General features: G+C 28.8%; 1 protein-coding gene across 1 annotated transcript in view; it reads right to left on the bottom strand.

Moving 5' to 3' along the window:
- The window catches only part of LOC107444446 (dynein heavy chain, cytoplasmic), a 103,299-nt gene that overhangs the window by 4,685 nt on the left and 82,496 nt on the right, over positions 1-16,118 (bottom strand). Inside the window, 16 exon segments of the mRNA XM_071177222.1 lie at positions 1,229-1,371; positions 2,535-2,658; positions 3,928-4,163; positions 4,983-5,086; positions 5,775-5,896; positions 5,978-6,079; positions 6,937-7,107; positions 7,198-7,435; positions 8,126-8,298; positions 9,648-9,884; positions 10,940-11,114; positions 12,216-12,310; positions 12,391-12,525; positions 13,418-13,583; positions 13,827-13,914; positions 15,333-15,393. Of these exon segments, the coding sequence (XP_071033323.1) occupies positions 1,229-1,371; positions 2,535-2,658; positions 3,928-4,163; positions 4,983-5,086; positions 5,775-5,896; positions 5,978-6,079; positions 6,937-7,107; positions 7,198-7,435; positions 8,126-8,298; positions 9,648-9,884; positions 10,940-11,114; positions 12,216-12,310; positions 12,391-12,525; positions 13,418-13,583; positions 13,827-13,914; positions 15,333-15,393 (2,370 nt within the window).

Genomic DNA, 16,118 nt, shown 5'->3' with positions numbered 1-16,118 from the left:
CAAGGAATAACACAATATTACACAAAGCTATGTAAAATTATTTATAAACTGATTCAGCTATTTATTTATAAATATTTATCTTTTCCTTTTGATTGTTGGCAAAATTTTCTATAAAACGGGTTTTATAGGCCTTTTGTTTAAAAAAAATACATATCTACAACTCTGAGATTTTGCAAAGAAATTAAAAGATACCTTGCAAGGTAAAGATATCTTGTTGATGCATTCCTTGCTAATTTTAAAGAGAAAATTTTGTTTTATGTCTTTTTGGTAAAAGTAATTTTTGACTTTCTGCCAATCATAGACTGTCAATACTATGTTGGACCTAAATAATGCTTAGGCTTAAGAGCTCACGCACGAAGGAGTAATGTTTGCAATTCTTGTAAGAATGAAGGTCGAGATACAATTTTTTTTGTCATCAGGCATTACTTCGAAAACATCAAATTTGACATGATTGACACCTTAAAATACAAAAGGTGTCCTTTTTAATGCATAAATAATAAGAATTAAATTCAATTACACAGAGAGTAAGAATTAAATACAGAGGCTAAAGTTTATGACCCTGAAAATGACATTTCCATTACTATGACAAAATGAATCAAACAAGAACTACACAGAAATAATAAAACTATTGAAATGCACTTAAATAAACAGGGTGCGTAGCCAAATCTTTCAACAAAACATAAGCACCTTTTAAGTACTTAAAATTATTTTTAAGCACTATATACATTAACAAAACGCAAAATAATTTTTAAAGACTTTACATGATCATGATAAAATAACTAGTTTCTGAGTAAGAACTCTTTCTTGATTACATTAGCCACCATCAAAACATAGACAGATTTTTCGATTTGATTTCAGCGGGAAGAGAATGAAGCCTGAAAATAAAAATCTCTTGCAAAATACAGCAGACTTGCACATGATAGTGCAAGAATAATTCCCACCGAATCCAGGACAGTATATTCACATGCGGACCCACAAGTATTTCATCAAACATGTAAAATGATTAGCGCTTTCATACGCTACGAAACGATGGTACGCCGAAAAGTGCTTGAATGATTTGTGAAAACGTTGAATAGAAGAAGTGAAAACCACGCTTTTGCAGAATACGTGGAGAAAATCGACATGGTAAAGATAAAAAATATCATTTTCAATAAGGGAAAATTAAGCACCTTTAAACACTTTTTAAAAACACTATGCACCCTGTTAAATTAGGATTTATATAAAATACCTTTAAGGCTGCAGTCCCTCCTGATATCGAAGCAGTTGAAACTTTCTGTAATTGTTTGACTCTGTCAGAAAAGTCAGTAATCCACTGAATGACTGTACAACCAGATGGAACAGTGTAACAACGCCAGTGAGAGGGAAGAATACCTGCAAAACAATTTTAACATTTCATAAAAATTCTTATTTTATGTTCTTTTATGGCAATGAGACTTGAATTTAATTACAAATAAAAACTTGCCTAAAATTATGTGTTTTTCTTTTCTATTATTTATAAATGAGTTACTTTAATGAAGTGGAATATTCATTAAAATCTTGTATAGTGCAAAATTCGAACGAAATCAGTCAAATAGTTTCTGTGTTGCATAAATATAAAAAAATCCTATATTTAAAATTTGAATTACTTGACATACACAATTATCTGACGTTCCACCAATCATATCTGGGGCATTTGGTTACAGCTTCGTGAATTTTTTTCCCTCCTAATTGCTTTTATTTTACTCAAAAATAGAAACAGAATTTGTAAATTTTGTGATAAGGATGAAAAATAATCAAATATTCTATTCAGCATTGACACAATACATTTGGATCCATTTTAAAATTAAAAAAAAAACGATAAAAAAGCATAGGTTTTAATTACTGCCACTTTCACCAATTATTTTAATTCCTTAAGACCTTTCTTATGTATACAAATAAATTTTAAATTATCACATATGCAGTAATCTGACATTTTTTGCTATCACCTAATATTTATTGCTGCATAATAAATAAAAAATAGTTTAAAATATTTATTGTTTCTATCATTCTAAATATTTAAACATTATCAAATAACTTAATTTTGATTAAAAAAAATTTAAATCACAGTCAACATTATTTTGCAACGACTTTCGTTACGCGTATGAATAGATACAATTTAAAATTACTTAATAGAAAGTAATCTAAAATTTTTATCAACATCCAGTACTTATTACTGCATGTGATAAGCAGAAAATAGTTTTAAAATAAATTGTTACAATTTATATTATTCTATTTAAAATCTGTATTAAATAACTAAATTTACATATAATTAATTTAGATTTGATCAGAAAGAAATTGCTCAAAAGTTCTCACTTCTTTAATATATCTTTACAATTAAGCTCAAACAATTAAGTTCAACATTTTTAATTATCTAATTTAATTTTCAAAACTTTGAAGAAAAAAAACTAATAAACCTCTAATTAATAATTAATCTCTAATTTAAAGATATAATAATAATAGATCTTTAATCTAAACATTGAAATGGTTAGGGTTAGATGAAAATAAAAATTGTCTACCTTTTGCAAGATCACTAATCATTGAACGATGGAAGTTGGTTTGTTTTTTCTCCCCTTTACATATCATAATTGCATCTTCTAAGTCACGACGAACAGTTTGTAATAATTTTACAGCAGCATTCACCTGTAAATTAAATTAAAAAATAATAAAAATATTAGAAACCAAGAAAAGATTAATGCTTATAATAAAAGTAACATTTTATAAAACTACTATAAATTTGAATTTCATTGACATAAACCTTTGGGTAATCACACACATAGAAAATAACATTTCTATCTGCATTGTCCTCCACTTTTCAAAACTAGTTTTCTCATACAGGGTTCCCACTCTGTAATGAGATTGAAATTCAAGGACTTTCCAGGACTTTTCAAGGACCTCAACAAAATTTTCAAGGACCTTAATCTAAGACCAATTTTAAAAATTATTCTCTTCTATTNGTGGTAAAATGTTCTATTAGAGTTATCCATTTGCATCAGAGGGCTTAAAACCAGTAATAGTTATAAATAACAAAGCTGCCGAAAATAATAATTTATTAAAAGCTTTTTCAAAGCATTGATACACTTTTTAGTATTACTTAGTATTATCGAAAAACAATACTCATACCTGCCAACATTGTAATCTGCATGACCTTACAATTCTGAGCTAGTGTTTTACTTGACATAGTGTTATCAGAGGACATTTTTACACAAAATTAAGAACAATCCACTACTAAATTTAGAAAACCTTTGAAAATACACTAGTCAATTCTGTACATAATTTTTTTTAAAATTTAATTTTGAAAAGAATTACAGAAGACCCTTTTTTAAATCTTCACTAACTCTATTTTATTATACAAAAATAAATTACACAATAATACAACTTTAACATTGTGCATCTAAATTCGGCACTGCAAGCAGCAATACCTAGATTTTACTGGCTTTTGTGTCGAAGAAAGACACAACTATAAAATAAAGATGCGCAGCTGTATGGTTGCTGCCATGAGTAGCTACAGCATACATTTGTTTCTGAAGAGATTGAAGCATTTTTAATGTCTGCTGTTTTTGACACAATAGCAGTGGTTTTTGTTCATCCTGCACCATATTTTTTTTTGCAACATCACTTTTAGGAAACATTTTCCCCAAATAATGGGCCTGCTAGATCTGTGACACTAATAGGTAGATTGTGCTCTACAATGAACGACGAAAAATATAGTTCGACCTTATACTTATGCCTGTACATTGACAATCCCAACAAACCATTAAGCTTTATATATAAGTCATGATAAAAGAGATAACTAATAATAAATTTTAGAAATTTAATTTCTTCTTAAGTTTTGATTGTCAGAAATTCTACCAAAAGTCTAAAGAATCTCATGCCTGATGATAAATGTATTTGTAGAAAAAAGTTTATCACCTCTCTTTCGAAATATCTGTACATAGGATCTTTGATGTTTTCTACGGTTCTTTTCAGAGACGGCAAATTCTGTGGAACCAGTCGCAGCCATGTTGCAGTAGAGTTGTGAAGAGTTATCATCCAGGCTGGTCGTCCGTCAGCTTTTCGTGTTGCTTCTGATTCATCAGCAGAATAGACAACCTCATCATCATCCTCCAGAAGTTGCATCTTCAAAAGCTTGGCTATTAACTGAGTCCCTTAAATAGATTTCAAAAGAAATAGTGTCAAATTTCAAGAATGAAATATATTCCTCTGGATATTTTTTTTAGTTAAAAATATAAATTTTAAAGTAAAAGATCAAGCAAAATTCATTATATTTTTAGCCAGAATGGGTACCTGTTGAACAACAAAATATGTTTATTATCATCTTCATAGTTTTTTGAAGTAAATTAAGTTTCTAAATAAAATATTTTACAAGTACTTATATTTTACAAATCCTTCCTTAGAGACAGAAACATAAATATTGAAATTAGAGAAGCATGAATATTTCATTGAAGAATAGAAGTATTATTCGGTTGTTCAGAAAGTAATTATGTTTTTATTTCCCAACAGAGGACGTAATTATATTATTTCATAACCAATTTTACATTTATCCCACAAAATCATTTTTAACAGCTGATAGCAATGCTTGTTTGTGAAAAAGTTAAATTGATTCTATACAGTTTTTAGTTGGAGCTTTTTCGAATATGGAAAGTGAAAAGCAGCAATTTCGTCATATTCCACTTACTATCGAATTGACAAAAGAAAGTTCAAGCAAGTAAAATTATCCAATGTGTATGGAGAAGATTTTACAAAAGATATGGAGAAGATACAAATTTACAAATATGGAAACATGTTACTGCCAGAACAATGGCAAAAGGTATTGGAACAGAATGGACAATATATAATTCAATGAAATATTTATTTACTTTAAGAGAATAGTGTTTCATTTTCATAAAAAAAAATATTACTTTCTGAACCCAATAAAAATATTATTATAAACTAAAAGATACAAATCAATTGAATTGAACAGCTACCTCCAGTGAGTAATAACATTTTTTCTGCATTATTTGGTAATCCTAACCAAGAAGGTGACTGTCGTTCTGAGAGATTCTCTATCCAATGTAAGAATTGGTCCCGTCTGGAAAAAAAATTTAATATTTCACAATAAAATGTTTTATACATTTTGATTTATATAATAATAAGATATTAGGATTTTGTGATGTGAATTCTTATTAATGTGTGGGTATAAACATAAAATATTTTAATAAATTTAACATTACATTTTTTAAGGTGATTAACAAGGAATGAAAGTGGAAAAACGCAAGACTCAAACTATAAATTTTACCCAGGTTTCACAAAGAAAAAAAAATAGAGAAGCTTTAAAGGCATAGACATTATAGTTACTATGCATACACTATTATTTTTAGGGAAACTTCTGAGAATATTTTGAAATCCTGACTGAATATTTAACATGTAGGAGTTTTTTTTTCTTTCTTGTAAAATGTGTTTCAAATAAAATTACCATAGTTTTCTCAGAGTTTGTGGTTATATGAAATAAATAGGTATATGAATTTGACAAACCATTCAGACTCAAAATTTGTTTAAAAGTTTTGCTCAGAATTTCTACAGATTCACCTCAAATTAATACTACGTCTGTTAATGTTTTGTTATAGTTCATATATATTTTTCATGAACATAGTGATTGGCAAATAGTCTGACAAGTACCTTTAGAACTGATATTTCATGCCCTACCATACAATAATACAGCTGATATAAATTGTTTCGACTGCGCAAGCAAAAAGACTATCAAATGCTGAAAATTTTACCTTATTCCTTCAGGCATTGTGACATTCTTGCTGTCTATGCCATCTACACCAGTGACCAATGGGAAATCAGGTTCAAAACTTTGGGCTGTAAATAACTTGCTGAGGAAAGAGTTCAGCAAACGCTAAAACAGATTTGATTATGTTAGTTCAGTCAAATAAAAGTATGCATTATTTCCTCAAACTTAAAAAACACATTTAAGTACCTGATCAAATTCATTGTCGATTTTTCCACCATATATGCACTGACTCAGAAGAGTGCAGATAGCATCCCATGGCACTTTTTCAGGAGGAAGATTGGTTCTTCCCTAAATTTAAATTAAAAAAATAAATACTATTAAAAAGAAAAAGTTATAAAAATAGTAATCAAAGAGTAAGTAGGAGCTTAATGCTTGGTTAAAATTAATAGGCCAAAGTAAGCAATATCAAAAATTAAATTTTAGCATTACTGTTAAATAATCTCTTTGGAAAGATATTTAACGAGTATTACTAGTAACTAAAAATTAAATAAAATACAAATTTGTACCTCTTGCTTGACAGATTCATATTTTAAACTGAATTATCTACCTTAACTTGTGAAGGATAGTTCATAACATTAAAAGGTACTAATTTATTAATTTAGAATTAAATTTTCTTAAATTGTTAGTAATCTGTAATATATATATTTAGCTTAAACACCAAATGTTTACAGAGTTCGTTTCGATTGATTAAAATTCAATAAATACATGTATATATAGATATATGATGTTGTTCCTAGTCGAGCAAAATTTCCAGATAAGTCAGGCCATATATTAAAACATACTTTATTGACTCATTTCAATAGTATTGAAGAAAAGTAGGTTCTGGAGAAATCCAATGAAAATCTTAAATGATTTTTATAGTAGAGACTTTCAGGGAAAATATTGCAAGATCCTGATAATCATTAATCATTATCATTGATAATCACTATCATTATGAATTTTAGAAGATTGAGGAATTCCATGAAAATTTCGTGAGATAAGTTTTTAATTAGTCAAAGTCTGAGAACCAATACTCTTAAGAACTGCAAAATTCTGCGATATTCCCAGAAACCTCATATGCCTACTCTTAATTTTTAGACCCGGAAGGATAATACAAAAAACCCGTAATACAATCACCCCTGTATATTATATACACATATAATTACCATAGCAACAGTTTCTATCCAAGTATCAAGAGTATCACAGGCAACTCTCAAATCAGACTCATTGAATTCATAACGCTTTGACCATCCAAGTGGTGCATAGCGAAGCCTCTCTTGAACAACAGCATGGAACCAAGCAAGCAAGAAATAAAGACGAGCACGTTCTCCTGGAGCCTGCAACACAAGTAATTTTTAGATATATATTTTTCACTTTTATGAAATTTTTAAAGAGATATAAAACTAAAGTAAGTTAATATATCATACTTTCATCATTCTCTGAGCTGGTACAGCACTGAAAGTGCGTAACAAGTTGGCCTTTATTCCTGGAGGGGGCTCAAAAACAAAGATTCGTCCAGCACGCAGGAGATTCACTGGAACTTTAGGGTGTATTTCCAGGGTTAGGAAAAGGCGGAAAGATGCATGAGGTTTCAGAGTGTGGAGTTTTTTTTCAAGTTGCACTAGCCATTGAGGGGCAAGGTGAACATTTTTTAACATTACCCATCTACATTAAGGAATAGAAATTAGAGATAAAAAATCAAACTAAACTAAAAGTAAACCATAACATATAGGTAAAACAAATGTGAGTTTAAAAAAATTTTTGAACACAAACATAACAAGGTGGACACAAACATTAAGAAAAAAAAATTCCCTAAATTTTCCGGACTGATTTTATCAAATTTCTGATATTTTTACGACTGATGACATAAATTTTATAGCTTACTTTTCAATTAGACTTTTTACTCGCATGCATAAAATATGTATAAAACACTAACTTGCTATTAGAGTTGGAAAAAAAAATACACCGCTGAATAGTTTGGAAAAAATACTCAAATTAATTCATTTAGCCTGATTTTTGTGTATTTGAGTAAAATTTCTAGACATTTCCCTAATTTCTTTCAGAATGATAAAATTCTCTGAGTTTTCCTTGTCCTTCCTGTTCTGCCACCATCCTGCATAATGCATATGAAAAATACAATAAACTATATTCAATAACTTGAATATAGCACATTTAATATGAACAGATTAAGTTCATTACATAAGTTGCCTAAATTGGGCTTAGTATGTTGTTTGCATGAATGATAGTAACATATTTTTAGCTGGATCAAGTAACAACAAATGGGGAGAAAAACCTTATCTTCGATGAATAGATGTAGAAGTAGAGAAATGTCTTCCGAAATAAAAATATACATACCTTCCAGTTTTTGATGCTGAATTGATAGCTTTTTCTGCTTGACTGAAACCTTCAGCTGAACCCATAGCAATGGAGGTAATGCTTTTGCCAAGCTCTGCGGATAAATCGTCCACTCTACCACTGGCATCATAACCGGGTACAGAACACATAAGGACAGGGGTATTAGACTTCACCTGCAAATAAAGCAAAGTACACTCCTGTTTTTATTGCTGTTAAATGTGTAATGAAATAATACATTTCATTAGTTTGGAATGAAGAAAGTGTGGCACAAAGAGTTCTCATAGGCACAATAGATATCTCTCACAGAAGAAAACCCACTCTGAGAAGATTTCTATCAATCCATGCGAAAGATACTTTTTTTAAAATATTTTAAAATTGCAATTTTAATCAAGTTTAAATAATAGCATAAATTTCTAAGCTATTTATTTTTTAATGCCATACATTAATACAATCCAACCTTGTTTACGTGAAATTGGCGAGACTATCATAATTTTTTCGTGTAAACCAGATTTTATCTTATCTGATACATCATGAAAAAATTAATACATAAATTATTAATTAATACATATTATGTTATTTATATTATGTATGTAAACAACACTATTGTGTACTAAACAAATAAAAATAAGCTTAAAATTTTTTATAACTTTAATTAACAATTTTAATTAATAAACAAAGGTGGAAAGTAGAAATAACATTCCTCAAAATGAATAATTGACACTTTATTCACATGCTGCTTATCTGTGCTGTTTTCAGTTTCCTTTCATGTTAAGCGCTAATCTGCTTGAAAATTTCATGCTAAACATGTAAAATACAATAATAATTAATTTTTGACTCATGGGACCAAACACACATTTCGTTTAAAGCAATATTTCACTTTAAACGATTTCATATTAATGAGGTTCGACTGTATTGAAAATCTTTAAAATATACATAAACATTGAAAAACAATTGGAGGAGAAAAAGCATATCGAAGTAATATATGCAATAGCATTCAGAATTAAATATGTAAACATAATAACACTATTTGTGTGCATTTATTAACTGTGTGTTAAAAACAAAATCTGTAGTAACTAAAAATAATATAAGTACATATTTTTTATCCTATTATTATAAGTGTACTTATTTATTGAAAAAACATAAAATTTAATAAAAATATATTATAATGGATAGTATATAGGTTTGAAAATTTTTAATAATATGAAAAGTTTTTTTAAAATTATTGTGAAAAATGCTTAATTTCCATTTTCACAATACTAAAAGTATCATTGGTTGTTTTTAAATTTCTCTGGATTTTTCCTGGGAAAAAAAACTTTTCTTCCAGGAGAAAAACCAAACTTTCAATTAATGGAAGTCAAATAAAAATTGAAACATTTTCATAATTTCTAACCAGAATTTAAGTAAGAAATTAAAAAAACATAATTTCTGATAAAATAAATAAATAAAATTTTCAGCATATTTGATAATATATGTGCATCTAACTAGTTCTATGCCTTTTAGCCCTCGTTCAAAGAGCACTCACTTCATTTTCAACAACTGTTCCCAAATCTAATTCAACTTCTGCTTCAGATAAGAAATTTTGGCCCAAAACAGAAGACACCACTTGATAAGCCTTGGCAATAACTCTGTCCGGCCTGAAAGCTTGTGTCACTAACAGTTCATGCATTGCTGTTCCAATTGATGTGAGGGGTTTATCATCACTCCACAAAGTGGGTACTTCTTGTTCAGGGATAGCACTTTCAATCCAAGTTTTGAAATTCTAAAAATAAATAACAAAACACATCCATTAATGAATGTTATAGGCAGAGATTTTGTTTTGCTTAGGTACAGTTACATTAATTTTGATAGCAAATAATACTAAAATTTACTAAAGTGATAAAATTATCATTATTATTTTCCCAGAAACTAAATCTTAAAATTAGATACAATTTAAATTTTTCTTTATTTAAAGATCTTAAAACTGCATTCTACTAAATAAAAACATCTATTTTTATAAAATTGTAAATACCGATTTACATTTACAGATTAAATAAAATCCATACATTTTGGTTTTATAATTAGTAAAAAATTATTAATTTATTCATCGTCAATAATTCTGAAAGTTTTTAATGATTGATTACAGTAAAAACAACTTAAATACAATCTAATGGCGCTTTAATGAATCTGGGATATAATGCACACTTGGTTGTAAAGAATCTTTAGTAGTCCCATCGGAACTGCTGCTTACCTAATCTTTTACGTACTTCTATAGTAAATAGTTAAGAAGTTTGCAGATTGTTTATGGTAGGCTCAAGTTTTGTGTTTGCAGGTATTTAAATAATTATAAAATTTTTAGTGAAGGTGATATGCAAGTGGTTTCAAAAACAGTCATATAAGAGCATGGTTTGGTTGGACAGAAATCCTAACCTTTAAATGCCCTTTAAAAAAAATGACGGAAATAAAAAGGATAATCATTTATAAAATTTCAAAATGGCAAAAATTTAAAAGCTAAAAGTTTAAGAAAATTCGTTATAGGGAGGCTACCACTTTATTATATGGAGAGTATTTAAATTATTTTTTAGCATTAAATTTTAGCTATAAAAAGAAATTTGCCACAAGGAAGCTGTTGAGAAACTATATATGCTGAGTTAGTTAATAATTCATAAAGCAAATTAAGAACTATTTCAATCACTATTTCCAACAATACTGCTGCAATGAGCTAACAAATATTTTTCAACCATATTTATATAGTGAACCACAGTGAACTTATTACTGGGTGCGTAGATGGTTCACTATAGTGGGATCTGAATAAATCTTTATTTAGCAGTGTTTTACCTCCAGATCATCCAATTTCCTTTGTAAGTTTTTAAAAGCTGGCAATTTGGAAAGAGCTGTGGCTCCTTCAAGTTGATCAGGATTCAATCCACCCATATGAATGGTTGGCTGTCCAGGCAAAATTCCTTCTCTTCCACGCAAGAAATGATTGAATTCATGTTCAAAATTTGGTTCACTAATTAAAGGCAAAAAACAGAGTTAGCTTAGAATTCATATATTATAATACAATAAACTAATATTATGATATTAATCGAATACTCATCTCAAATTTTAAGTTTTGTTTTAATAAGTGCAGTGGAAAAATCAATTTGTTCCAACAGAAAAATTCCTTGAAGAAAATTTCCTTAAATGGTGGCTAAGAGATTTTTTACAGATATTTAAGTATTTTTAGTCAAAATAAATTCATAATGACTTTTAACTGAAAAGAATTGCAGAATTTCCCTTCATAAAGAATATTTCTATGTGTTGGTATGCATTGCCGGCAGATCGATAACATGGGTAGTTCCAGAAACAAGCCTGAATAAGAGTAACTTATTTGCAAAGAAATACTAATTATTAATTGCAAATTTTCGTAATAAGTGACTGAAAAAATATATAACTCTGAAAACTTTTAAAAACTGGCAAAAATTTTAAAGATAAATCCAATGTCAAAAATAAGAAAAATTAAGAAGATGAAAGTATGAAAAAAAAAATTCATCATTTTAGGGAGAATATAAGGTATGTTCTTTACATTCCAGTGAAATTTTTTTTCCCCAATGCCCACCTGGAGAATGACCTTTCGTCATACAGGCATCTGAAGGGCAGATTTGTTGGCCACTCTTTCAGGAGCACCATATTAGGTGGGCAAACATCACCCCCACACTAAGGACAAATAGTACAGAGCATAAAAGAACATCCATGCTTTGACCAGGATTCGAATCCATAACCTTTATGATGCAAGGCCAGTTTTCTGACCCTTACACAGGCAGGTCGGCAGTTAAAAATTTTGTTATGAGGACAAATTCAATGTAAAGAGATTTCACCACAGAGAGTCCTTGTTTGACTACTGAATAACTATGTTTCATTTTTTGTGAAAAAAAAATCCAATTTTAAACTAATGTTTACTAAGTAAAAACAAAATAGAGGATAATAAATATTATTACAAACCATTTTTCTAACATTACATAAATATCTAATTTCCACAAAAAAATCAACTAATTTTTAAAAATTACATGATTATTCTTGGGTTAAAACAATTTTGCATCTTAAACCAGACAGATAAAACAAAGTTTATTACCTCGACAATCCTTTCAAATAAATTTTGCAGAGCAGTAAAGCAAATATCAGCCGATCTTCATGAAGAACTCCTCTAGTAACACGATTGTATACAGTCTGAATAAAAAATAAGTTCATAAAAATACTAGAAGTTTTAACTAAACTGTTTAAAGCATTTAGGAAGAACAAATGATTACCTGAAAAAGATCTGATGTTATGATGGAGAGTCTAGCATTGCTGTCAAGCATGCCCGTTAGGTGAGGATTGTTGGTTAAAACATCATTGTACATATCCAGGAAAAATTGAAGTGCATACTGGTATAGGAAATGAACCTATTCAGGCAAAATGTGAACATTGAAATAAAATCCGAAAATTCCAACAAAAAAAAAGTATGCAGATTCATATAAGAAATAAACCTAAAGGATGAAGTGTGAGAATTGAAGAGAAGTAAATTAAAAGTGCATTGTAAGATAGTATTGATAATGTTTCAATTAATATTATTTACATAACCAAGAGATGGCAATATGACCCTGTTTCTTTTTTGATGACATTCGTTTAAAAAAATGTAGATAATAGAAAGCAGGCAAGCAGTAAGTTTCTCTGTTTTACAATTTACATTTAGTATTTCACATTTTTATCACTTCTGTTAATAAATCTTAAATTTCCTTTTTAAGTGTTTCTTTTAAATAAATCATGAACACGCACAATATTAATGATACAAATTATTAGTTCCACTTTGGTCCTTACTTCTATGGCTCAATTCACGGACTTTGAAAATTGGAATGACTAATGCAAAATTTTATAGTAAAGTTTTAAAAAACTTTGTTTTTTTAAATTTATTTTCTAATAAATTTGTACAAATTCATATTAGTTTTCATTTGACTGCAAACACTAAATTCATTGTCATAACTAATTACAAAACAAAAAGACAAAAATATGATATTATGAGAAAGATTGTGAACTAAATCAGTTACTTGCTATTATTACAGAGAATTACTGAGAAGAGAATTTTCTACTTTTTTTTTTTAATAATTTCATTAACATTTAAGCAAGTTCAAGAAAAAAGTTAAATGTCTTCATGTCATAGGCTGATTTTTAAGACACGGAAAAAGAATAGTTTTCATGTTCAAGATACTTTTATAACAAGCATTCTTTGTGTGTTATTTAATGAGAAAAACTGAATAAAAAAATACAACATGACTATTGATATAATAAATTAATTACTTGGTGTAAGCCTTCTAAAGTGAAGTATATACTGCTACATGCTTGAGACAAGGGCATATACTGCTGGGATACCATCTCAACTTCACTCATCACTTTATCAGTTTCTTCTACTTTGTGCATGATTTCTGAAGCCTCATTTTTCAATTTCTCTAATGTACTTATCACACTAAATATAAAATCCAGCATTATTTCAAATCTACATATTTGCACATATTTTCTAATTTTACACTTATACATATTCATTACATTTTAGTTATGCAAATGTCTTACTTCTTACGCATAAAATAAAAGCTTATTTAAATTACATTTATGTCAATTTAAAAACTCTAGACATTATTCTACATAACAGGAATCTATAAATCAAACATACTTTATTTCAATATAGAATTTTACACAAAGTACATCTTACCTGTCATCATCTAAAATGCGACCTTTAGCATCATTAAGAGCTTGCAAAAGAGATTTTTCCAGTTGTCGTAGGCGAACATGGAACTCTCCTGTTAAAATTCAAGACAACAACAAACAAAAAAAAAATGCATTATTGTAAAAAAGCTGGCAAATAAGTGAATTTTCTGTTTTGTTTTATTGATATTTAATTGTAAGCATTTTGATAAAATATTGCATTGAGGCGTTGTATGTTAACAATTACAACTTAAAATTACAAAATCTTACTATCAATAACCATTTAAATCATTCATTTTACACTTGACAGTAAGCTTTCTGCAAGGCAAAAGGCCCAGAACAAACAAAAGTGGCTGCTTCCACCTATTCACTACTGGTATAAAGCAAAAAGACCAGGACTCTCTCCCTGGTGACAGGCAAACCAACACCTGCCTATCCCGACTGGCCAGTGGACACCTGAAAAGTCTCACATTTTCTGCAAATCAACACATCACATTTTCTGCAAATCAACACATCACATTTTCTGCAAATGCCAACAAAACCAGGCATCACCTGAGCACATCTTGAGCTGGACTGGAACAATATTCATTTCTCTCCCATTCTGGTTTCGGATTTTCTCAATATCAACGGATTCATTGATCTGGTCTGACCCCCTCAGACCAGATGGGAATTAGCAACAACAACAACAACATTTGACTGTTATCTTTAGATCTTGCTTACATTAAACCTTTAGCCTATAACCTAAATGCTGTTCAAATTGCTTATCCAGTAGTCTTTCTCTCTGTTATTTAACTAAGAAACAGTAATGGAGAAAAATTTAACTGTTTAAAACATTGACATTTTAAATTAATGCATGGATACACAAGCTATTGCCACCAAAGTTTATGAATTGTCCCATAAACAGAAAAAAAATATGAAATGTTTTTAATTTAATTAAGTTTCTTTTCAAGGTTCCGAATACTACTATACTCAAAAGTTAATTCCTTTTCCTTTATCTGGTCATCTTACTCTTTTATTTACTTATTGTTTTAGTGCAAATCTGAGTAATTTCATTTTTTAAATTTTAATTATGGCAATGTGTTCAGTGTGCGCAAAAAATTGTAATTTCTTATGAATTTCCTACCTTTTTATGATTAGGATATTACATGCATACGCAAGTTACTTTTAATCGGGATCTAAATAGATCAACATTTTTATAACTGCAGTCTTCTCTTATTTATATTGGCCCTCCAACACGACACTCTTTAGTTTGTGTGGCCTGTTATCAAAAAAAGGTTGTGTATTCTTGAATTAATGCACGATACCTTATAAAATATTTTAGTTATTTTTAGTTTATATAATCTAATAATGGAAGCAAATAAGCTTAAGGCTAGATTTATTACATACGAAATATATAATTTGAAGGAGGTGGAAAAAAAAAACAGTTTTACAAGTTTACAGAGGGAGCTACAAAATAAAATCACCAACATAATAAAAATTCTTAAGATTTTAATAAAATAAACAAAACAAATACCTTGTAGTTTTAGAAGATCTGACCTCTTTTCATCAATATCTGGTCTTTCTGCTTTTAAAACCTAAACATTAAATTTAATACAAAATTAAGAATGAATAAATTAAAACCAAAATTAAAAATAAAGTTCGTCTTGCTGAAGAAAATACCACTGATTTCAGTGAACTGTAGTCAATTAAAATTTATTTTATTATACAAAATTACATAGCAAAATTACATGTAATAACTTTACAAAATTTAAATTTAAAATGGTATTTATTGTAACATTTTTAATAAATAATAACTTTGACTTGTGTATTCTATTTTCATATTTAATGAATAATAATTAGTACTGCTACTGTAGCATCATTTGTAGCTATTTAATATTAAATAAATGATAGTAGAAAGTATTTATTCTAAAAAAAGACATCCTTATAGGGATTATTTATACACGAATTTGCTAGCATCTTTTTCTAAATTATATAGATTATAATCTCTGATGCACTATTTAAAAATTGCTGTTAATGAATTGAACTTGATGAAATCGGGAGACATGCTTGTTGCTATCTGGCACATGTTTGACACAATTAATGAAAATAGCACACCCTCATTCAAATGATTGAAACTTGCATTGCCATCAGGTACAGAACTACAGTAGAGAGTACACTCTAGATAGCTGGTGTGGGCAATACTTAAATTGCAAGATTCCCCAATCACACATGTTAAAGCAAGTTAATAAAAACCCTAATGATACAACATTGCAGGCAACGAGGGCAAAAAATATTAAAGAGGCATATAGCATCTTCATTC

This window comes from Parasteatoda tepidariorum, chromosome 2, assembly GCF_043381705.1.
Source record: "Parasteatoda tepidariorum isolate YZ-2023 chromosome 2, CAS_Ptep_4.0, whole genome shotgun sequence".
In the NCBI taxonomy this organism is placed as follows: Eukaryota; Metazoa; Arthropoda; class Arachnida; order Araneae; family Theridiidae; genus Parasteatoda; species Parasteatoda tepidariorum.
This window is presented reverse-complemented; position numbering and strand designations above follow the sequence as displayed.